The sequence below is a fragment of the Mustelus asterias genome, chromosome 16 (genome assembly GCF_964213995.1).
Source record: "Mustelus asterias chromosome 16, sMusAst1.hap1.1, whole genome shotgun sequence".
Taxonomy (NCBI): domain Eukaryota; kingdom Metazoa; phylum Chordata; class Chondrichthyes; order Carcharhiniformes; family Triakidae; genus Mustelus; species Mustelus asterias.
The window spans coordinates 15,196,439-15,221,282 of record NC_135816.1 but is presented as its reverse complement, the minus strand read 5'-3'; the positions used below and the strand labels follow the sequence as shown (position 1 = coordinate 15,221,282).

The 24,844-nt window shown below is 47.1% G+C and overlaps 1 protein-coding gene across 1 annotated transcript; it reads right to left on the bottom strand.

Annotated features, from left to right (window-relative positions):
• Positions 1 to 1,589: 1,589 nt before the first annotated feature.
• LOC144505022 (15-hydroxyprostaglandin dehydrogenase [NAD(+)]-like) lies at positions 1,590 to 23,570 on the bottom strand. Its single transcript, XM_078230676.1, has 7 exons — positions 23,250 to 23,570; positions 16,507 to 16,630; positions 14,709 to 14,815; positions 7,396 to 7,492; positions 4,973 to 5,049; positions 3,771 to 3,907; positions 1,590 to 1,896 (listed from the first exon to the last, which is right to left on the bottom strand). The coding sequence occupies exons 1-7, from the start codon at positions 23,340 to 23,342 to the stop codon at positions 1,752 to 1,754; spliced, it is 780 nt and encodes a 259-aa protein (XP_078086802.1). The 5' UTR covers positions 23,343 to 23,570; the 3' UTR covers positions 1,590 to 1,751.
• Between the last annotated feature and the right edge of the window lie 1,274 nt (positions 23,571 to 24,844).

The following is a 24,844-nucleotide window of genomic DNA, read 5'->3' as shown; positions in this document are numbered from 1 at the left end:
CTCAATGTCAGTAAAATGAAGGAAGCATAGTGGAGAAAATGTCCCGGTCTGCATCAATGGAGATGAAATGGAAATGGTCAAGAGCTTCAAGTTTCTAGATGTCCAGATGATCAACAACCTGTCCTGTTCCCTCCATGCTGACGCTATAGTTAAGAAAACCCACCAATGCCTTTACTTTCTCAGGAAGCTAAGGAAATTTGGTATGTCTACTACGACTCTCACCAATGTTTACAGATGCATCATAGAAAGCATCCTTTCTGGACGTATCACAGCTTGGTAACGCTCCTACTCTGCCCAAGACCGCAAGAAAATACAAAGGGTTGTGAACATAGCCCAGAGATTCATGCAAACCAGTCTCCCATCCATTGACTCCATCTACACTTCCCAGTGCTTCGGAAAAGCAGCCAGCAAAATCAAGAACACCACGCACCCCAGACATACACTCTTCCATCTTCTTCTGTCGGAAAAAATATATAAAAGTCTGAGATCACGTACCAACTGCCTCAAAAACAGCTTCTTCCCTGCTGCCATCAGACTTTTGATTGGACCTACCTACCTTATGTTGATTTTTCTCTACACCCTAGCTATGACTGTAATACTATATTCTGCATCCTCTCCTTCCTTCTCCCCTATGTACTCTATGATTGGTATGCTTTGTCTGTGTAGCACACAAGAAACAATACTTTTCACTGTATACCAATACATGAGTCAAAGAGTCATAGAGGTTTACAGCATGGAAACAGGCCCTTCAGCCCAACTTGTCCATGCCGCCCTTTTTTTAAACCACTAAGCTCGTCCCAATTGCCCGCATTTGGCCCATGTCCCTCTATACCCATCTTACCCGTGTAACTGTCTAAATGCTTTTTAAAAGACAAAATTGTACCTGCCTCTACTGCTATCTCTGGTAGTTGTTCCAAACACTCACCACCCTGTGTGTGAAAAAATTGCCCCTCTGGACCCTTTTGTATCTCTCCCCTCTCACCTTAAACCTATGCACTCTAGTTTTAGACTCCCCTACCTTTGGGAAAAGATGTTGACTATCTAGCTGATCTGTGCCCCTCATTATTTTATAGACCTCTATAAGATCACCCCTAAGTCCCCTATGCAATAAATCAAATCAGATCCAAAGTAAAGATAATTCAGGGAATGCATAGGGACAGAAAGGGAAATTTTCTCGGGGAGACTGAGGACATGGCTCAGATACTGCATGAGCATTTTGTGTTAATAATTCTGCTACCTTTCCTTTGTGCCACTATCAGCATCTTCTGTAGTCCTTCACACTGCCATTAACACTTTCTTTGTGTTGTGCCCTCACCATCTTTGTCCAATCTCTCCTAGTTCCCACCGAACCCTGACCATCTATTTTGCTCCACCCGCCTCTTAAACAGTATAAAATCCATCACCGTTCTCCCTCCCCTTAGGTCTGAAGAAGAGTCATACAGACCCAAAACATTAACTCTGTTTCTCTCTCCACAGAAGCTGCCCGACCTACTGAGTTTTTCCAGCATTTTCTGTTTTTATTTCACATTTCCAGCATTTCCAGCAATTGGCATTTAAATCACTATGAAACAGCCTCGCTGCTCTAAACGTCTGTAAAACGATAATATTTAAAAGTTTAAATTCATAACCAATCCAGTATGACAAAAGCTAAAGCACCAACACAAGCAATCAAAGGGTAAATTATTTCATCTCCATCTGCTTTTGGCCTTTTGTTTATTCTCGGAGGCACGTTGCTCATATTCATTTGATCACTAGGTAGATTTCTGAGTCTGTGGAAAAGGGTCCAGAGGTTGAGTGTCATACTCAAGCCTTCCAGCTTTCAGCACCTTCAGCAACGCCCCATTCTTGGTCTGATCCATGACAAGCTGCAGGAATCCCTCTGCGACCTGGACAGTCCTAGAAAAATCAGATGGGATTCATAGAATCATAGAATATAATCATAGAATCCCTACAGTGCCTAACGAGGCCATTTGGCCCACTGAGTCTGAACTGACTCCCGCCCTTTTCCCATAACCCCACACTTTTACCATGGCCAATTCTACACATCTTGGGACACTAAAGGGCAATTTAGCATGGCCAATCCACCTAACCTGCACATCTTTGGACTATTGGATGAAACCGGAGCACGCAAAGGAAACCCATGCAGTTACAGGGAGAACATGCAAACCCCACACAGATTCCTGAACGTTCATCCAATTAGTTTTAAACCAGAGGGCTAAAGTTGCTCGCCACCATGGATATTTCTGGGACTGTTGGTGCTCCCACATCATCCATAGCTGATTATTCAAATCAAATATGTAGATTCTGGGGTTAATGCCCAAGGATGCAGCAATCAAGCTGCATCACCATAGTCATGTTAAGGACACCACCTGGTGGCATACTCAGTCCCAAATGGCCTGTTCTTTATTCTTCTGGAACCATGCCCCTGGTTCTGGAACAGCACCCCTCCCCCCTCACCCCCAAGACAGAAGGAACTGTACAAATGTTCCATTTTTTTTCATTCAGGGGATGTGGGTATCACTGGCTGGACCAGCATTTATATCCCATCCCAAATCACCCTTGAAGTGAGTGGTTTGCTCGGCCATTTCAGTGGACATTTTAGGCCAGACCAGCTATGGGTGGCAGACAGATTTCCTTCACTAAAGGATGTTAGTGAACCAGTTGGGTTTTTACGACAATGGTTCCATGTGTTACGAAGTTGAATAGAGTAATTGTAGATTGGTGTTTATAAAAATGTAAAATGCTAGGGAGAAAGCATTGCATAGTCCTTTTAAAAGGTGGTGCTTTTTTTGTGCTTAGAGAGTTAAACAAATGTAAGTGCATAGGGAGTCAAAAATGAAACATCTGTATTGAAAGGCCAAGCAGCAGTGTGAACAAAACAACAGGCTTTTGAATTTTTCAAATTTGCCAATCAGTTTGAAAGAGGCACTTAGATACCAAGAACCTATTAAATTTAAATCTGATGGTTTTGACAACCTAGGACCAACTCTACCGTGGGAAATATTGATATGTCATCACAGATATAAAAGAAGAGGGCAGTAGGATAAAAAGGGGAGAGCATCTGTCACCTGCCACAGCTCACAGCTCTTAGCTCAAAGCACCATCTAGACAGCAAAAGTACCAACGAAGAAATAAGTTTGAGGCAGAAGAATCAAGAGGGAAGGCCCAGAATATTCCGGAGGACACAAAACCTGGTTGCAATTTAGAGAGCAACTAAATTCAATTTTTTGTTAATGAATGGGAATTGTATTTATTGGAACAGCATACCATTAGAATCTTGTTTTATTCAGTTTGTTAATAGTTTAGTAAAGTTGTTCACTGTTAGTCAGATAAATAAATTGTTACGTGTTGATTTTAGAGCGAGTGTCAGGGATTTATTTTGTACTTAACCAGTAGGAGTTGCTGAAGCACAGGTCACATGACTTCACACACACCTTTTACAGATTATAAAATGAAGTACTTCTCTTTGGGGGTTTTGGTGTTAGTTCTCAGAAGCGGGGATCAACCTTTGCTTTATGCGTGGTCATCATGGGAAATATTGATATGTCATCACAGATATAAAAGAGGGCAGTAGGATTTTTAATTCCAGATCTTTTATTGAATTCAAATTTCACCATCTGCTGTGGTGGGATAGGAACCTGGGCCCCAGAGTTTTACCCTGAATCTCTGAATTACTAGCCCAATGGCAATACCACCACCTCCCCACAAACATTTGGACTGTGGTCGTCCTAACTAATACCTGACCTGTTTCTGACTGTTGTTATACTCACGTCAGAACTCCAGCTTCATCAATCAGCGCCTCAATGTTCTCCCTCTGTTCTGATTTCAACTGTGGCAGAATTGCAGTGTCAACAAAACTAGGACACAGCACTTGTAATCGAACGCCATGCTTCTGAAAGCAGGTCAGCTGAAAGCAGAAACTCTGTAATGTTACAAACTCACGGATATTAATCGATTTTTTTCGACATTCCAAGCAGAAGATCTCTGATGCTAGTCTGTCAGAGTTTGGGGCACAGATATTGTAGGATATAGGAGCAGGAGTAGGCCATTCAGCCCCTCAAGCCTGTTCCAACTTTCAATTAGATCATGGCTAATCTTCTACCTGACTGTTAATTTTCCACACTGTAAGTAGTCTCACAACACCAGGTTAAAGTCCAACAGGTTTATTTGGTAGCACAAGCTTTCGGAGCGTTTTTTCCACACTATCCCATATCCCTTCACGTCTTTATCATCTAGAAATCTACTGACCTCTCCTTGAACACAGTCAACAGTGGAGCATCCACAGCCCTGTGCAGTAGAGAATTTGAAAGATTCACAACCCTCTGAGTGAAGAAATTCATTCTTGTTTCAGTCGCAAATGGCCTATCCCTTATCGTGAGACTGTGCCCCCTGGTTCTACATCTACATTTGGTCCCCACATCCAATTCATTGATATAGATTGTGAATAGTTGACGCCCAAGCACTGATCCTCACAGTGCTCCACTAGTCACAACCTGCCGACCTCAGAATAACCCATTTGTTCTGCTAATTTCATCCATAAAAAAACTCCAACAGGCTTGTGTTAGGAAACCAAAGAGATTTTTAAGGGATTTACATTTGGATGGGTAAACATTAAAAATAAGGTATAGTTGTCAGTGGGTTTCATTTTAGTGTTTCTGTGCCTGTGAAAGAAAGCTGTAGTTAGATCTCATATTGAACAAAAGTGTTTGTATGGGGATTAGCTTCAGTTCCAACTGAGATTCTATTTTGGTAGAGGGTTAATCTGCAATTCTGGCACAAAACTGCTGCTAAAATAAAAGAATATAGCCTTGACATCGAGGAGCAGCCAGTAACATATTGAATAGCAAAGCAGACTGGAAGGGCCAAATGTTTTATCCCTGCTCCTATTTCTTATATTCTTACATAGGATCCACACACACAGCAATAGTTATACAGGAAACAGTTACTCTTTGTGATATGATTTAATACTCACAGCCAGTGATCTAGTGAATCCCACCACTCCGTGTTTGGAGGCTGAATAAACCGGTCCAATGAAAAAGGGAAGCAGACCTGTTCATCACAAGACAGCAGAGGGAAAACATCAGATACTCCACCAGACAAAACCGTGTGACTAGAAATGCATAGAAGTTACAGCCTAGAAACAGGCCATTCAGTCTATCTGGTCCATGTTAATATTTCCCCTTCACATGAGCAAATAGTTCTAATCACATTTATCTGTGCAGTTCCCAAATTTCTTCACCCCCCTTTTCCTCTACCTCGCCAAACAAAGTTTTGATATTGCAATTTCCCACCCCATCTACTAACACTGGGAGAAAATCCTACAACCATGTATTTCTCTGTGTAAATGTTCTTGCCCTCTGTTTTAAATCTCTTGTGTTTAATCTTGTAACAATGACTCCCTCAAATTATTGGAATTAAAATTAACCCTGTCAGGTTTTCACTGTTATACCAATTCAGATATCCATTCAATACACTAATATTTGTTTATAGACGGTACTAAATATTTCAAACTTTCGGATTACTTTTAGAAAAATCTTTCTCTAATGTCCCCACCAATTGGTTTCTTCTCAGCTTTGTCTGGTGTCTCTGAACAGAACCCTGTTCTATTTCCCCATTTCTTCTATTATTGGAAACACAATGTTTCTGCATATCTTGGCCCAGCTTTTCATAATATCAAACATTTCTATCCTATTACCCACTGTGTGAAATCCTCAGTTTCCCAGTCTTTCTTTGCACTTGCATTTCCTTAAAGCGAGCAGAATCCTCGTGAATCTGTGGATATCTCCACAAAGCCTTACCATCCTTCCTATAACGTGAGGCTCAGCCTTGGTTCAAACATGGACAAAAGAGTTTAACTCCAGGGTGAGTTGAGAGTGATTGCCCTTGACGTCAAGGCAGCATTTGACCAAGTATTGCATCATGGAGCCCTAGCAAAACTGGAGTCAATGATATTCGGGGGGAAAACCCCAAGCTGGTTGGAGTCATACCTGACACAAAGAATGATGATTATGGAATTTAACCATCTCAGATCCAGGACATCTCTGTCGGAGTCCCTCAAGCAAGTGTCCAAGGCCCAACCATTTTCAGCTGCTTCATCACTGACCTTCCTTCCATCATTAGAAATGGGGATGTTCGCTGATGATTGCACCATTCGTGACTCCTCAGATACTGAAGCAGTCCATGTCCAAATGTAGCAAGACCTGAACAATTTCCAGGCTTGAGCCGACTTAAATATTGCAGGAACTCACCAAGGCTCCCAACTTCCATACAGCAAGATCCCACAAATAGCAATAACAATCCTATATTGGCAAAGGAGACCATCCAGCCCATTGACTCTGCACTGACTCTCTGACAGAGCATTGTACCCAGGCCTTACCCCCATAATCCCACTTATTTACCTCGCTAATCCCCCTACACATATTGGGACACTAAGGGGCAATTTAGCATGGCCAATCCACCTAACCTGCACACCTTTTGACTGTGGGAGGAAACTGGAGCATCCAGAGGAAAATGTGCAAACTCCCCACAGACAGTCACCCAAGGCTGGAATTGAACCCGGGTCCCTGGCGCTGTGAGGCAGCAGTGAAAACCACTCCGCCGCCATTCCACCCTAATAATCTGATACTGGTGCAAATTGTACCATCTGGTCCGCTACGGGAATTGGAGTGAAAGAGCGGTGGACCATGGAAAGGTCCATTGACCTCAGGTGGGATTTTCCAGTTTCGGGGCGAGAGAGGCCAGAAAGTCCTGTCCACTGTGTTCTTCCTGTTTTATCAATTAGGGATAAATATTGGTCAGGACACTTTTTTAAAATAATGCTGTGGGAGAAGTGGACAGGGCCTCAGTTTAACATCTCATCGGAAAGATGGCACCTCTGAGAGTCGAGCAAGGCCTCAGTACTACAATGGAGTGTTAGTCTCAATTTTTATAATCAAGCTGTAGGCTGGGACTGTTACCTCGAAAAGAGAAAACTGAGGAACTAACTTGATAGATGAAGGGGTTACAATAGGGGAGTTTTGAAAAAAATTGTTTCCACTTCTATTTGAGTCCAAAACTTGGGATCATTTATTAGGCCAACATTCATAAATCCAGTGAGGAACTCAGGAAAAACCTCTTTCCCCATGGGGTGGTTCAATAATGAGATTTGCTCCCACACAGAATGTCAGAGGTGATTAAGAACTAAAGGGTAGCTCAATAAATTGGATGATGGTGTGAGATGAAGCAGGTGAGTGGAGGCTCGTGTGAAACATGAATATGTTTCCTTGTTGTAGATTCTGAGTAAAACTTACTTGCCTTAAAAAAATAATAATTTGTTCCACTTGGATGTTTTCCAGTATCCACATGAACCAACTACAGCAAAGCACATTGATAAACAATTGTTATTATATTGACTACCTGCCATGGAGGCAACATTAACAATCACTCCTCCTGCACCTCCAGTCTCCTTACTCATGTGCTGTATCCCCAGATTGGTTCCTTTGATCACACTGACCTGCAAATACAAGCAGTAAGTACAGGAGTCACCAGAGAACAGACACATTTGGATAACAGTACAAATATTAAAGTACAAACATGTACAGGGAGAAGTAAAGGGCAGAGAGATACATGTAGGCAGCAAACTATATGCAAGTCTTGCCTGTATATTCAGTAACAAAGTGATATATTCAGGCAGTAGCAGAGTTGTAAACTGTAGAGTACAGATAGATTAGTGGAATGGACAGTCTGATAAATGGGATGGGCAAACTAGTTAGTATGATGGGCAGAGTGGGTAGTGAATGGATCAACAGGTAAATAGAATGGGATAGACTGTTGAGCTTGATGGACAGTTTGGTTAATGAGATAGACAGACTGGTTAGTTGGGTCGATCGGCAGGTTAGTAGAATCAAACAGACTGATTAATGAAATGGACTTACGCATTCCCTGGAGTAGATAGTGATGGGCCATCTTCTTGAACCATAGCAGTCTATTTGGTGAACAAAGTATGAAGAAGCTTCCAAGTCAAGATTGTATGTGATTTGGGGGGAAGCTGCATGTGTTCCCATGTACCTGCTGCCCTTTGCTCTTCTAGATGGTAGAGCTCACGGGTTTGGAAGCTGCTATTGAAGGGGACTTGGCAAGTTTTTTTTGTTCTTTCACAGAATGTGGGCTTTGCTGGCTAGGTCAGCACTTATTGACCATCCGTAATTGTCCTCAAGAAGGTGATAATGAGTCACCATCAGTGACCAGTCACCATTGGTCCCTGCAGTGTAGGCATAATTAAGCACTGTCAGGGAGGGAATTCCAAGATTTTGACTCAGTGACAGTGAAGGACTGGATATAGTTCCAAGTCAAGATTGTGTGTGGCTTGGAGGGGGGGGAACTTCCAGCTGGTGTTATTCCTATGTGTCTGCTGACCTTGTCCTTCGAGATGGCAGGGGTCAGGGGTTTGGAAGGTGTTGCCAAAGGAGCCTTGGTGAGTTGCTGCAGTGCATCTTGTAGATGGGAAACACTGTTGCCAGTGTGGATCAATGGTGGAGGGAGTGACTGTTGAAGGTAGTGGATGGGGTGCCAATCAAGTGGGCTGCTTTATCTTGCATGGTGCCCAGCTTCTTGAGTGTTGTTGGAGCTGCACTCATCCGGGCAAGTGGAGAGTATTTCATCACAATCCTGACTTATGCCTTGTAGATGGTGGACAACTTTGAGGAGTCAGGAGGTGAGTTACTCATTTAATCTCTGACTTGCTCTTGCGACTACAGTATCTACATGGTTGGTCCAGTTCAGTTTGTAGTCAATGGTAACCTGCAGGGGACTGAAAATTTGACTTCAATGATGGGAATGTCATTGACCATCAGGGGGAGATGGTTAGATTTTCTCTTGTTGGAGGTTGTCATTGCCTGGCACTTGTGTGGTACCCATTGTTATTTACCACTTAACAGCTGAAGCCTGGGTATTGTTTAAGTCTTGTTTCATGTGGGTATGAAATGTTACAGTATTTGAGGAGCTGTAAATGACACACAATACTGTGCAATCAGCGGACATCCCCCCTCTAACCTTATGATGGAGAAAAGGTCACTTATGAAGCAGCTGAAGATGGTTGGGCCCAAGACCCCATCCTGAAGCACTATTCGGGGACTCAGATGATTTGCCTCGAACATCCACAAGAATCATCCTTTGTGCTAGGTTTGACTCCAACCAGTGGAAACTTTTCCCTTTGATTTCCTAGTATTCAATTTGCTACGGTCCTTCGTATCATATTGCTGTTATCATCTCACAGCAGTCTGCCTCACCTAATTTCTAGAGTTCAGCTCTTTTGTCCATGTTTAGACCATGGCTGTAATGCGGTCTGGTGCCAAGTGGCCCTGGGAGAACACATGCTGAACAACGGTGAGCAGGTTATTGCTGAGTAATCGTCACTTGATAGCTCTGTTGATGACACTTTCCATCACTTTGCTGATGATTGAAAGTAGACTGATGGGCTGATTGACCAGATGAGATTTCTGTGGAGTGGACATACCTGGGTAATTTTCCACATGGTTCTATCAATGCCATTGTTGTAGTTGTACTGGAACAGCTTTTCTCGGGGCTCAGCTACTCCTGAGGCACAAATTGTCAATTCTCACTGCTGGGATGTTGTGCAGACCCATAGCCTGGCCTATCCAGTACGCTCAGCTGTTTCCTCCTATCAAATTGAGTAAATTGAATTTGCTAAAAACTGAAGTCTGTGATGCTGGGGCCTCTAGAGAAAGCTGAGATGAAATATCCACTGCATTATCCTGGATGAAGATAGCTGCAAACGCTTCAACCTTGCTGCTTGCAGTGATTGGCTGGGCACCCCCAATCATTGAGAATAGCGTTGTCCTCTTTGGATGTATAATTATCCATCACCATTCATAACTGGATGTGACAGAACTGTAGAAGGTTGGTCTGATCCATTGTTTGTTGGTCCATGCTGCTTCCACTGTTCAGTATAAATGTAGTGTCACTGTGTGACAATTTCCTTGTTAAGAGAATTGCTAGTGAAACATGTGACATTGATTGTCGTATAAATAGAATCAGCTGGAGCACTTTGGAGGGAGAGCGTCTTGTAGGTTAGTAGCTCTGAGGAAGCATCTTATAAATAAACTGGCTTCAACCTAAAAGAGAAGTCTGGATTGATTCTTCGGTTGCTGTCACTTGTGAAGCCCTGTGATTTAGCTTCAACAGGTTCATATAGAAACTCTACAGTGCAGAAGGAGGCCATTCAGCCCATCGAGTCTGCACCGACAACAATCCCACCCAGGCCCTGTATCCCTACAGATTTACCCACTAATCCCTCTAACCTACACATCCCGGGACACTAAGAGGCAATTTAGCTTGGCCAATCAACCTAACCTGCACATCTTTGGACTGTGGGAGGAAACCAGAGCACCCGGAGGAAACTCACGCAGACACAGGGAGAACGTGCAAACTCCACACAGTGACCCAAGCCGGGAATCGAACCCAGGTCACTGGAGCTGCGAAGTAGCAGTGCTAACCACTATGCTACCATGCCACCCAGTGCTAGTGACTGGTGCTGCACCTAATGTGCTGTCTTTATTATCCACATCATGACTCTCTTTATTAAAGCAGAGCTGGTCCCCACCTGTTGCAAATATCTAATTGCATAATATATATGTTTTATAAATTGAACTTTAGTTTAGAAATTTTAAAAAGGTAGATAAATGGAAACACTTGGATGTGAAACTGGTAGACAGACCTGGGGCTAACTGCGGTTCAAACGGTAAACTATTTATTTAATAAGAGTTAAAGTACAAAAATTTAAACATGCTTTTTCTGCTTACAAAGGACAGGGCCCTGAGTATAAATATATGTATAGAAAGGAGGTTAAAGCTATTTAAAGGAACAATGGATTTAGGAGTGAACCCTTTGAGATTGTGTCTCAACTCCATTTTGTCATCTGCCCCTATAACCCTTAACTCCTTTGTCGATCAAAGATCTGCCTAACTTTGCTGAATAGGTTCAATAGTCCAGCATCCACTGCTTTCCAGGGAAGAGAATTTGTCAGACTAACAACACTTTAAGGGATAAAAATTCCCCACCTCTGTCTTAAATAGTAGATGCCTGACTCTTAAAACTCAAACTTGGTTCTCTCTCCCAGAAGTGGAAAAATCCTCCTGGTAATGACCCTATCAATTGTGGTGAACCATAGATGGTTACCACTATGGGTACTGAACCATAGATGATTATCACTATGGGTACTTGTACATATGTTACTCTTGTTACTGTTGGGGTTAGGGTTGGGGTGTTCCACCTGTTGGCATTGTTCTGTGGTACACTCCGGTTGGCTCTGCCTTCCTACAGGAGTATAAAGGTCACTGCACTTCCTAGTGACCCTTTAGTCTGGGATTGTATTGTTAAGTAGTATGCTCTATTCTTGTTGCTAATAAAAGCCTTTATTTCCTGGGTGCGATCCAGCCTCCCGAGTGAATTAATCGCGCATCAATATTGCTCAGGATTTTGTGTTTCAATAAGGTTGCCTTTCATTCATCTAAACTCCAATGGTATAGTCCCAGCCTATCCAACCTTTCTTCATAAGATCAGGTCCTCATCTGCGGAATGAGGGTGGCACAGTGGTTAACACTGCTGCCTCACAGCGCCAGGGACCTGGGTTTGATTCCCGGCTTGGGTCACTGTCTGTGTGGAGTCTGCACGTTCTCCCTGTGTGGGTTTCCTCCATGTGCCCTGGTTTCCTCCCACAGTCTGAAAGACGTGCTGGTTATGGTACATTGGCCGTGCTAAATTCACCCTGAGTGTACCTGAACAGGTGCTGGCGTGTGGCGTATAGGGGATTTTCACAGTAACTTCATTGCAGTGCTAATGTGAGCCTACTTGTGACTAATAAATGAACTTTTTCTGTACTGCTTCTGACTAGTTATAAAAGCTGTACACAGTCCTCCAGATGTTGTCTCACCAATGCCCTGCACAGTTACTGTAAGACTTCCCTACTATTATATTCCATTCTCCTTTTGATAAATGCCATCATATCATTTGCCTTCTTAATCAAAATAACCTTTGAGTCATGTATTAGGACTCCCAGACTCCTATTTACTTTGGAGTTCTGCAATCTCTCTCCGTTTAAATAGTATACCAATTTTCTGTTCTTCTTGCCAGTGGACAAGTTCACATTTTCCCACATCTAGCAAATTTTTGCCTACTCCCTTAACCAGTCTACGTTCCTCGATGGCTTAGTTTCCTACTTGTCTTGGTATCATTGGCAAATTTAGCTACCATAGCTACCATATGTTTAGTCCCTTCATCCGAGTCTTTGATGGGGATTGCTGAGGTGTGAACCATTCACAATGATCTGTGACACTCCGCTAGTTACAGCTAATTATCCCTACTCTATTTACTGTTATATAACCAATTCTCTCCATGCTAATATGTTACCCCTGCCCTCCCCCCTGCCCCCAACACCATGAACCCTTATCTTGTATTTAACCTTTGATGTGGCAGCTTATCAAATGCTCTTGCAAATCCAAGTACAGCACATTTACAAGTTCCTCTTTAGCCACTTTGCTTGTTGTTTTCTTTAAAAATCATAATCATATTAACTCTGGCTGATCAAATAATGATTTTCTGAGTATTCTGCAATAACGTATTCAATAATGTATTCTAGCAAATTCTCTTTGTCAGTGAACTGGCCTGTAGTTTTCTTATTTTTGTCTCCCTCCTTTCTTGAATAGAGGTGTTACATTTGCTATTTTCCAATCTATTTGGAATCATCCAGGAGCTAAGAAATGTTGGAAGATTGTAACAAATACATCTACTATCTCTACAGCCACTTTTTTTAAGACCCTAGACCTATCACTCCCTAACAAGATTAGATTGACCAGGAAGGTGCCAGAGGATTCATAATAACAGAACCATAAGTGTTCATCAGCATTTATGGACATTTCCTGTGCGACTGGCATCATTCACTTCTTACAGTTGGCAAGTGAACATCAGCCTGGACTCCAACTTTCGTTGCATGTTGCATAAGTGCCATTGGCTCTGAGTGTACTACACCATTTAATAAGATTACAGTTGATCTACATCAGTGTCACGTTGTCTGCTCAACAAGATCAAAGGAAAGTCTTGCAGGTTACCCCATAGATCTTCCATTCCTCTATTTTCCACAGGCACCCACCTGATCAGAACATTTCCATGTCCAAGAGCACAATGCATATTCTGGGTGGGGATTTCAATGTCCATCAGTCGTAGTTAGTGCCATGGGCTCTGGCGCTGGACTGCTGAGCTGGCTCAGTCCTGAAGACCGTAAGAGTTTTAACAACACCAGGTTAAAGTCCAACAGGTTTATTTGGTAGCAAATACCATTAGCTTTCGGAGCGCTGCTCCTTCGTCAGATGGAGTGGAAATGTGCTCTCAAACAGGGCACAGAGACACAAAAATCAAGTTACAGAATACTGATTAGAATGCGAATCCCTACAGCCAGGGATTCGCAGTGGGTGGGATTTGTGAGCACCCTTGAAAGTGCTGCAGTGGCCAGAAGAGGTACTGCAACACCCTGCCTGGAAGTAAGACCCGGGTCTGTTCCTAAGGTAAGTCTCAGAGTGAAAGGGTTAATTTTAAAAATCTCACAGGCTGAAAAACAAAGGTCTTCTCATAAGAGCATTCACAGACAGACACCAAGGCCATTAGTCTGGCAAAGCACATAAATCAGACATCAGTAACTGGAAAATGGGAGCGATCTACAGATACAGAAACGAGCTGGACAATGAAGTTTTCATGCTGATTGGATATTATAATGATGCAAGCGTAAAGTGATTTGTGATTCGTTTAAACTAATTACTTGTAATTGATTTTGCAAACTCTAATCGCCTTTGTATCTTGAATTATGAATATGGCTTGCTACAGGGATGTGAACTGTAGCTTCCCAGCGTCCTTGCTATAGCTTTTATTAAAACAGCTTTTTACAAGAACTCTGCTTGTCTGGTTACTCGAAAGTAAAGTTGTGATCAATTAAAAGGCTGACATCAAAGCCCGCAACATAGGGGAACCAGGGTGAGATAGCAGGGGGCACCTTGATTGGTCAGGAGGGACCAACTATAGGCCAGTGGGGGGAATGGGGGTTTCTGAGCTCTAAGGTCCTGGATGGGAGGGCACCCCAAATCTGAAGAGGTTATGAGATTGAGGCACCACCCTACACCTACCCAAACCCTCTCCAACCACACGCCCCCCCCCCCCCAACTTCCTGTTTGTGATTGAGAAATGTTGAAAAATTGATTTCCTGCCTGAATTTGTGTGATGACCTAAAAATCGCATGGGTAACATAATGTTCTGGGCAATAGGGCAGACAGTTCTTTCAATTGGCTCCATAATTGTTGGTGGGAGCACTGCCAATTGGCACCTGCTACCACAGACTGAAATATTGCGCAAGTGCAGGATAACCTCAGGATGTGTGGCAAACATCATCGTGCACTATTTAATGCCCTGCCATTGGACATTTTGGACATGTAGAATTCTGCCCCATGAATACAGCGTGTTCTAATCTGCATACCCAGTAGGGAAAGGATGTTACTGGAGCCAAACTTAGTCTTACAATTATTTACAGAGTGCACATTACAAATCATTCACCTACAAACTCAACCACACCACAGTAAATGTGCCTTCAGATGTGCTCAAGTGAAACCCCAATTAATGCTCATCACCCACATACAATTAAGAGTAATTGATGTACTAGTAACACGTACCAGATTTATACTGAGGCATTTCTCCCAGTTCTTCTCATCAACGATCCCGGCATTGTTACAAACTATGTCCAATCTCTTAAATTTTTCAAGAGTTTTGCTGAAAGCGTCTGGAAAAGATGGTGAAGGGAGTTGATTTGCCAGGTCTGCCGCAACTTAGAATGATCTGTTGCAACACCAACCATATTATTCAGAATAATTCACAACAGCAGTCATTTCAATGTCAAGGCTGCTCTACATGTGAATAATTGAGTGAATATTCAAGAATCTTTCCCCAGAAAATGTGGTAGGCCATGAACCATGTGGAATGTGCCATTAAATCCCTCTTTTGTTGAAGCAGAACTTCAGATCTACCTCACAGGGAGCCCATCAGTGATGCTTGGAAACAGGAATAGCATCTAGAACGTTACCCACAACTGACAGCCACTGAAAGCCTAAAAAAACAACTAGTGGGTTTGCAAAAGGAGCCTGCCACTCCTCACACATAAACCGGACAGGATGGAGGGAGTTCAAAAGCAAGCCACTGAGGAAACCCAAGATAAGTCTTCCCCGCTTTGTTTCTCCTGTCCCAGGAAAACACAGATTTATGGACAAAAATTAAGAGATTCTGAGGGCCGCAAAACCCTAAAGCGGGAGCCCAGGACCCCGAGACCCTAAAGCAGGAGCCGAGACCCTAAAGAGGAAACACCGAACACCGAGACCTAAAGCAGGAGCACCAAGACCCTGAGACCCTAAAACAGGAGCCCTGAGATCCTAAAGCAGGAACATCGAACTCCGAGACCCTAAAGCAGGAGCCCTGAGATCCTAGAGCAGGAACACCAAGATACCGAGACCCTAAAGCAGGAGCCCTGAGATCCTAAAGCAGGAACACCAAGATACCGAGACCCAAGAGCATCGAGAAACGATTATCCAAGATAATCGCCGGAGTGAGGTGACTTTTTGCCACCATAGCCTCTAATTCTATTTTTCACTCTCATTCTATGCTTCTAAAACTTTATTCTAACTCTTTTAAACTCTCTAACAAGGCTCTATTACCTAGCTTGTATTAAGTTGATCTTTCTCAACACCCTAGCTATGACTGTAAGACTACATTCTGCGCCCTCCCCTTTCTTCCTCTATGAACGATATGCTTTTTTTCTATAGTGCGCAAGAAACATACTTTTCACTATATACTAGTACATGTGACAATAAATCAAATCAAATCTGAACCAGGAACACTGAGACCCACAAAGAGGTTGGACAGCATCAACAAGTGCCTATGCACAGACTGTGGGTGGAATTTTGAAACCTGCATTCCCAATCAGCTGTGGCACACCTCAAATCCCTACAGTACAGAAGGAGGCCATTCAGCCCAACGAGTCTGTACCAACCACAATCCCACCCAGGCCCTATTCCCGTAACCCCACGCATTTACCCTGCTAATCCCTTGACACTAGGGTCAATTTAGCATAACCAATCAACCCAACCCTCACATCTTTGGACTGTGGGAGGAAACTGGAGAAAACCCACGCAGAAGCGGGGAGAATGTGCAAACTCCATACCAATCTGTATGTTCATATCTGCCCTAATTGATTGTTTCGAAACACTTTCTTCCTCGTTCTTGCGTCTAGCTGGTGAACATCTGTTGGTGTGATAGTCTACTCTTTATTGATTATATTTAATACAGTAACGCAGGAATGTATTTCCGAACACTAATTGCTCTCCGATACCAAGTGGTTTTAACACTCTTGGTGGAAGAGTTTGTGTTTTAAAAACCAGTCAGTCTGTTGGATGTCGTTAAATTAAAATTTTGAATCTGTACCTTTCAGCTGATTTTCTGATGTCACATCGCAGGAAAGGAACAAAATGTTTTCAGAGCCATAGATCTGTTCAAAGGCAGCTTTAGTGGCTTCACCAACTGGTGTATTAACATCTAACAGACTCACCTACAGAAAGACAAAACAAGGTTAACCACAAAGGGCCAAAATGCAGCTTTGCTGAAAATGTGAATTCAGAGAATTGGGAAATCTCAGTTCATTGTCCGAGGGGGGTTCGGGTCGGTCAGTGTGTCCGAGGGGGGTTCGGGTCGGTCAGTGTGTCCGAGGGGGGTTCGGGTCGGTCAGTGTGTCCGAGGGGGGTTCGGGTCGGTCAGTGTGTCCGAGGGGGGTTCGGGTCGGTCAGTGTGTCCGAGGGGGGTTCGGGTCGGTCAGTGTGTCCGAGGGGGGTTCGGGTCAGTCAGTGTGTCCGAGGGGGGTTCGGGTCGGTCAGTGTGTCCGAGGGGGGTTCGGGTCGGTCAGTGTGTCCGAGGGGGGTTCGGGTCGGTCAGTGTGTCCGAGGGGGGTTCGGGTCGGTCAGTGTGTCCGAGGGGGGTTCGGGTCGGTCAGTGTGTCCGAGGGGGGTTCGGGTCGGTCAGTGTGTCCGAGGGGGGTTCGGGTCGGTCAGTGTGTCCGAGGGGGGTTCGGGTCGGTCAGTGTGTCCGAGGGGGGTTCGGGTCGGTCAGAGTGCCCGAGGGGAGTGCAGTAGGTGTTGGCACCTAGCATTGGGGAGTTTGACTCTGAGAAAGCTGCATTCGCTGCTGTATGGGTGGGTCTGAAATGGAAATACGCACATGTAAATCCCGGCAGCTGGAACGAGGATCACAGCCATTTAACTTCCCTACTCCATTTCCCCTCATTCACTTATATCCCCATTTCCGCCCCCCCCCGTTTCACTCCGCCCCTCCTTCACTCCCCCGTCCCCCCTCCTTCACTCCCCCGTCCCCCCTCCTTCACTCCCCCTCCCCCCCCTCACTCCCCCGCCCCCCCCTTCACTCCCCCGCCCCCCCCCTTCACTCCCCCCCCTCCTTCACTCCCCCGCCCCCCCCCTCCTTCACTCCCCCGCCCCCCCCTCCTTCACTCCCCCACCCCCCCTTCACTTCCCCGCCCCCCCTCCTTCACTCCCCCGCCCCCCCTCCTTCACTCCCCCGCCCCCCCTCCTTCACTCCCCCGCCCCCCCTCCTTCACTCCCCCGCCCCCCCCCTCCTTCACTCCCCCGCCCCCCCCCTCCTTCACTCCCCCGCCCCCCCCCCTCCTTCACTCCCCCGCCCCCCCCTCCTTCACTCCCCCGCCCCCCCCCTTCACTCCCCCGCTGCCCCCTCCTTCACTCCCCCGCCCCCCCCTTCACTCCCCCACCCCCCCTCCTTCACTCCCCCCGCCCCCCCCTCCTTCACTCCCCCGCCCCCCCCCTCCTTCACTCCCCCGCCCCCCCCTCCTTCACTCCCCCGCCCCCCCTCCTTCACTCCCCCGCCCCCCCCTTCACTCCCCCGCCCCCCCCCCTTCACTCCCCCGCCCCCCCCTTCACTCCCCCGCCCCCCCCTCCTTCACTCCCCGCCCCCCCCTCCTTCACTCCCCGCCCCCCCTCCTTCACTCCCCGCCCCCCCCTCCTTCACTCCCCCGCCCCCTCCTCCTTCACTCCCCCGCCCCCTCCTCCTTCACTCCCCCGCCCCCCCCCCTCCTTCACTCCCCCGCCCCCCCCCTCCTTCACTCCCCCGCCCCCCCCCCTCCTTCACTCCCCCGCCCCCCCCTCCTTCACTCCCCCGCCCCCCCCTCCTTCACTCCCCCGCCCCCCCCCTCCTTCACTCCCCCGCCCCCCCGTCACTCCCCCGCCCCCCCTCCTTCACTCCCCCGCCCCCCCTCCTTCACTCCCCGCCCCCCCCCTCCTTCACTCCCCCGCCCCCCCCTCCTTCACTCCCCCGCCCCCCCCCTCCTTCACTCCCCCGCCCCCCCCCTCCTTCACTCCCCCGCCCCCCCCTCCTTCACTCCCCCGCCCCCCCTCCTTCACTCCCCCGCCCCCCCCTCCTTCACTCCCCCGCCCCCCCCTCCTTCACTCCCCCGCCCCCCCCCTCCTTCACTCCCCCGCCCCCACCTCCTTCACTCCCCCGCCCCCCCCTCCTTCACTCCCGCCCCCCCCCCCTCCTTCACTCCCCCGCCCCCCCCCTCCTTCACTCCCCCGCCCCCCCCCTCCTTCACTCCCCCGCCCCCCCCCTCCTTCACTCCCCCGCCCCCCCCCTCCTTCACTCCCCCGCCCCCCCCCTCCTTCACTCCCCCGCCCCCCCCCTCCTTCACTCCCCCGCCCCCCCCCTCCTTCACTCCCCCGCCCCCCCCCTCCTTCACTCCCCCGCCCCCCCCCTCCTTCACTCCCCCGCCCCCCCTCCTTCACTCCCCCGCCCCCCCCCTTCACTCCCCCGCCCCCCCCCTTCACTCCCCTGCCCCCCCTTCACTCCCCCGTCCCCCCCCCTTCACTCCCCCGCCCCCCCTCCTTCACTCCCCCGCCCCCCCTCCTTCACTCCCCCGCCCCCCCCTCCTTCACTCCCCCGCCCCCCCCTCCTTCACTCCCCCGCCCCCCCCTCCTTCACTCCCCCGCCCCCCCCTCCTTCACTCCCCCGCCCCCCCCCTCCTTCACTCCCCCGCCCCCCCCCTCCTTCACTCCCCCGCCCCCCCCCTCCTTCACTCCCCCGCCCCCCCCCTCCTTCACTCCCCCGCCCCCCCCTCCTTCACTCCCCCGCCCCCCCCCTCCTTCACTCCCCCGCCCCCCCCTCCTTCACTCCCCCGCCCCCCCCCTCCTTCACTCCCCCGCCCCCCCCCTCCTTCACTCCCCCGCCCCCCCCCTCCTTCACTCCCCCGCCCCCCCCCTCCTTCACTCCCCCGCCCCCCCCCTCCTTCACTCCCCCGCCCCCCCCTCCTTCACTCCCCCGACCCCCCCCTTCACTCCCCTGCCCCCCCCTTCACTCCCCTGCCCCCCCTTCACTCCCCCGTCCCCCCCCTTCACTCCCCCGCCCCCCCTCCTTCACTCCCCCGCCCCCCCTCCTTCACTCCCCCGCCCACCCCTCCTTCACTCCCCCGCCCACCCCTCCTTCACTCCCCCGCCCACCCCTCCTTCACTCCCCCGCCCACCCCTCCTTCACTCCCCCGCCCACCCCTCCTTCACTCCCCCGCCCACCCCTCCTTCACTCCCCCGCCCACCCCTCCTTCACTCCCCCGCCCCCCCCTCCTTCACTCCCCCACCCCCCCTCCTTCACTTCCCCATCCCCCCTTCAGAACCCTTCCCCCCTTCAGTCCCCATCCCCCCTCCTTCACTCTCCCCTTCCTCCTCTCCCCATTACCCTCTCCTTCAGTCCCCCATTCCCCCTCCTTCAATTACCCCCCACCCCCCCCCCCATTCCCTAATAGGAAAATGTGTGTGTACGAGAATGGTGGGTGAACGAGAGAGTTCGTGTGAGTGGTTGGGTGTAAGAGAGTCTCTGCAAGTGGTGGAGAGAAGAGAACGTGTGTGTGCGAGGATTGCGGGTGGGGGGGGGGGGGGGGGGGGGGGGGGCTGGAGAGAGAGAGTGTCCCATGTGGGGAGAGTGTGCCATGGAACCAGCCTCAATCTTCCAAAGGCCAAACAAAGCATTCCGAGAGGCAGCGAGCTCTGTCTACCAACCTGCTCGGGTACCTGCTGCACTTTCATATGTCACAAATTTACCCCATCCACGGGAGGTGGGTATTATTATTGCTGTGATTATTAATATTTCTCAGATTTTAAATTACTGGAAACAATCAGAATTCTTTGGACTTACTATCAGTGTTATTTCTTTTTCACATTATCTTCTAATTCCAATTAAATAATTTAACACTGATTTAATTATATGATAAATTATCAGCCTGCATTTGAGGAAGATGATTCCGGAAACCAGGAGCAGGAGTAGCAGTGCTGCCTCATAGCGCCAGGGACCCGGGTTCAATTCCCGGCTTGGATCACTGTCTGTGCGGAGTTTGCACGTTCTCCTCGTGTCTGCGTGGGTTTCCTCCAGGTGCTCCAATTTCCTCCCACAGTCCAAAAGACGTGCTGGTTCGATGCATTGGCCATGCTAAGTTCTCCCTCAGTGTACCTGAACGGGCACCAGAGTGTGGCCACTAGGAGACTTTCACAGTAACTTCATTGCAGTGTGAATGTAAGCCTACTTGTGACACTAATAAATAAATGAACTATGTTCATTATTCCAGTGGAGTTCAATGCAAACTGGAGGAACAGTATCTCATCTTCTGACTAGACACTTTACAGCCTTCCGGTCTCAACACCGAATTCAACAACTTCAGATGATTCGCTCTACTACACCCTTTGTTTTCATTTTATTTAATTTTTTATTGTTCTCTACCTTTTATTTCTTTATTGTCTTCATTTTTTCCCCACTCTTTCCCCCTACCATATCCCTGTAGTTGAGAATTCTGATTAATTCTAAAACCCAACATGGGGATAATTAGCAGCTAATGTTTTAATATGTGGTTTGTGAATAATACAAAATACTTAAGTAACATCTTAATAATGTCCCTAAGAAATGAATTTGTAACATGCCAGTAAAATGAAAGACGTATTCATGAAAGATATCAGCACAAGTCAGGCACAAATTGTGAAATTATGCAACAAATTAAATTACCCAGGCCGGGTGGTAATACCAAAAGATAAAGGTGTCTTAATTTGGTTTTAGAGCCGGTTTAAACTAGTTAGAGAAATGCTGAATCATAAGAAGCCAATTTTGGGAGAAAACGTCCGTAAAACAAACAGACAAATGACTTATTTATATCTGAAGGTGTCAAAATATAATTGATTGAAGGATATGCCATCATTAGATTGACAGATCAGTGAATGAATGAAATTGCTTTTAATTAAGTGCTGGGCTAATTAATCTGATAACAAAAAGTATAACTATTCCACTCTTTGGCATGAAATCTGAGATCTTTTGAAAATGCCTCATTGCTAATTTGCAATGTGTCCGTGAAATCAGAGATCTCCCTTTCGGCCGAAAAAAAATTTGTCTTGTCTTAATTGTATGTTTGTCTGAATATTGTTAATTTGTAATGTTTTTGATTCTAACATTTCAATGTTTTAATCAAACTAGTTTAATTGAAGAATTTCATTGAACTGAATAAACTTTTATTTTGCCTTTGTGAAATGAAATGTCTAATGAGAAGGTTTAAATTAATCAGGCCACCTAGAAGAATTTCCCAGAACAGTTCCCCCTTTCCTTACCTTTTCTCCCCTTTTGCTTCCCCTTGCCCCTTTTTCTAAATTTTACTTCTCTCCCACCCATTCCCCCCTTCCCCATACATTTTAGTCTGTCAGTTTACCCTCTGATTAAGCTTCTCTGTCGTTTGGCCATTCACACCCTTTATTCTGTCTGTGGACAGCCATTAGCAGCCTTTCCCCCTCGTTTTTGTGGCTATGACTCATTTTTTATTCCCTCGCCCTGCAGTATAAATATCTCCCACTGTCTATGCCTTTTAGTTTTGACAAAGGGTCATCTAGACTTGAAACATCAGCTCTTTTCTCTCCTTACAGATGCTGCCAGACCTGCTGAAAATTTCCAGCATTTTCTCTTTTGGTTTAATAAATGAACTTCTTGCTGCACCTGCCTCACCACTTTAATTGACTGGTGTACAAGGACACCCAGATCCCTTTGTACTGCCACACTTCCCAATATATCATCATTTAATTAATACTTTTCTGTTTTTCAACTTCACATTTAGACACATTGTGCTACATTGTCATGTGTTTGCCCATACAACTCAACTTGTCTAAATCGCCTTAAAGCCTCCTTACATCCTCCTCACAACTCACAATTCCGCCCAGACTCGCAACCCTCTGAAAGAAAAAGTTTCTCCTCATTTCTGTCCCTTTTATTAATAAACAGTGACCCCTAGGTCTGGATTCTCCAACAAGAGGGAGCATCCTCTCCACATCCGACCTGTCAGTACTCCCCAGGATCTTAAAGGTTTCGATCAAGACGCCACTTACTCTTCTAAATTCTAGTGGATACAAACCTAAACGCTCCGACCTTTCCTGCTAAGACAACTCGCCCAGTACAGGTATTAGTCTACTGAACTGTTTACCACCATGCTTGCTCCAGGCGATTTCTGTGCGCTCTGGGCGATGTTCCATTTCATTCAAATTCGGTTAATTCCCACACCAGGTTGAGTTCTCAAATTGAGTTTCTCACTTTTAAAAAATTTATTAGTGTCACAAGTAGACTTACACTGCAATTAAAGTTTAGTCACAAGTAGGCTTACATTAACACTGCGCAGTAAGAAGTTTCACAACACCAGGTTAAAGTCCAACAGGGTTATTTGGTAGCACAAGCTTTTGGAATGCCTTCATCAGGTGCGTGACACTGCAATGAAGTTACTGTGAAAATCCCCCAGTCGCCACTCTCTGGCACTTGTTCGGGTACACTGAAGGAGAATTTAGCATGGCCACCTAACCTGCACGTCTTTCGCACTGTGGGAGGAAACCAGAGCATGCAGAGGAAACCCACGCAGATTTAGGGGAGAACGTGCAGACGGACAGTGACCCAAGCTGGGAATTGAAGCCGGGTCCCTGGCGCTGTGAGGCAACCGTGCTGACCACTATGGCACCGTGCCGCCCAGACCATAGCTCCAGAGGAAGATCCCAGACCATCAGAATTGTGTATTTCTAGAACTCAGCCCAAAACAGGAAGTGACAAGCAGCAGCCTGAGACGGCACTGAAGACAGGATAAACTATAGAGTTACCTTAGCCCCATTCTTCAGTAAGATTTCAGTAATTGCTTTCCCGATGCCTTGAGCAGCGCCGGTCACCAACGCAACTTTCCCGCTCAATTCCATCGCGGCGGCGGACGTGTGTGGAGGAGAAGCGAATAATAGATACCTCACCAGTCAAACACTTATCTCTCAATCAGCAGAGGGAGCCCACAGCATTGCTCTGATCAATCAGCGCACTCGCCGCCTCCCAAAGGCTGACACTGATCTCAAACTGAGTTTCTACTTCCTGCTCGTTCAGTTTGGACAGTAAGAAGTCTCACAACAGCAGGTCTAACAAATTTGACCTGTTGGATTTTAACTTGGTGTTGTGAGACTTCTCACTGTGCTTACCCCAGTCCAACGCCGGCATCTCCACATCATGTTCAGTTTGGGCCGGAGGATAATCGGTGCATTTAAATAACCTCCTCGCTTTGATGGAGGGGAGGGGAGGGTGGAGGATTTCATACCATCCGCTTCATGTGCCAAAGTGAAGTGAGCGGCCGTGCGCACTTAGTTTCAGGTTGATGTGGGTGAGCAGCGGGGATTTAGATCCGACAGGATTGGTAACAGGAGTTGAGGAGCAATCTGAGGATGTTGGAAAGGGGAGGGGGTCTGGAATTCCCTGGAGGGGTGGGAGAAGCAGAACTCCTCAATGCATTGGAGGTGGCCAGTGGGAGCTCTTTATCGCACACTTCCGGGTTCCCCAGTGTCGGATTTGAGGTGGGTTAGGGGGGGGGGGTGTGGTTACCTCAAAAATGGGAAATGCACAGTGGTTAGTACTGCTGCTTCACAGCGCCAGAGACCCGGATTCAATTCGTGGCTTGGATCCCTGTCTGTGCGGAGTCTGCACATTCTCTCCGTGTCTGCGTGGGTTTCCTCTGGGTGCTCCGGTTTAACTGCCACAGCCTGAAAGACGTGCTGGTTAGGTGCATTGACCATGCTAAATTTTCCCTCAGTATATCCGAGCAGGCACAGGAGTGTGGCGACTAGGGTATTTTCACAGTAACTTCATTACAGTGTTAATGTAAGCCTACTTGTGACACTAATACTAAAATTTGCAGTGTTAAATTGATAAAGGTAGAGAATACATCTCCATAAAGAGGTCCCTCCAGTATGGCTGAGGCAGTGGAACCATTGCTTCAACAACTCAATTGTCTGTTTATTGGTGTTCCATGTGGCTCCGCGGCTCTCACTCTGTGTGCGTTGGCTATGTGTGGGTTGAAGAGGAAAGTTATCAGCCAGGTGGACTGGAAAAAGGCTAAGGTAACACCCCAGTTTGAGAAAACGGGGGCAGGGGGGAGGCAGAAAATGGGAAATTATAGGCCATTTAGCCTGACCTCGGTCATGGGTAAGATCTAGGAGTCCATTATTAAGGACGAAATTGCAGAGTACTTGGAAATGCATGGTAAAATAGGGCTGAGTCAGCACTGCTCCGTCAAAAGGGGGTCATGTCTGACAAACCTGTGCTTAACCCTCTCGCCATTCGCATTGTCTGCACCTATAAAGACTTGATTACCTGCTAAGACTCGCATTCCAACCATTATCTTGTAACTGAGTTTGTGTCTAAAGATGCCGTTTGTGAAACA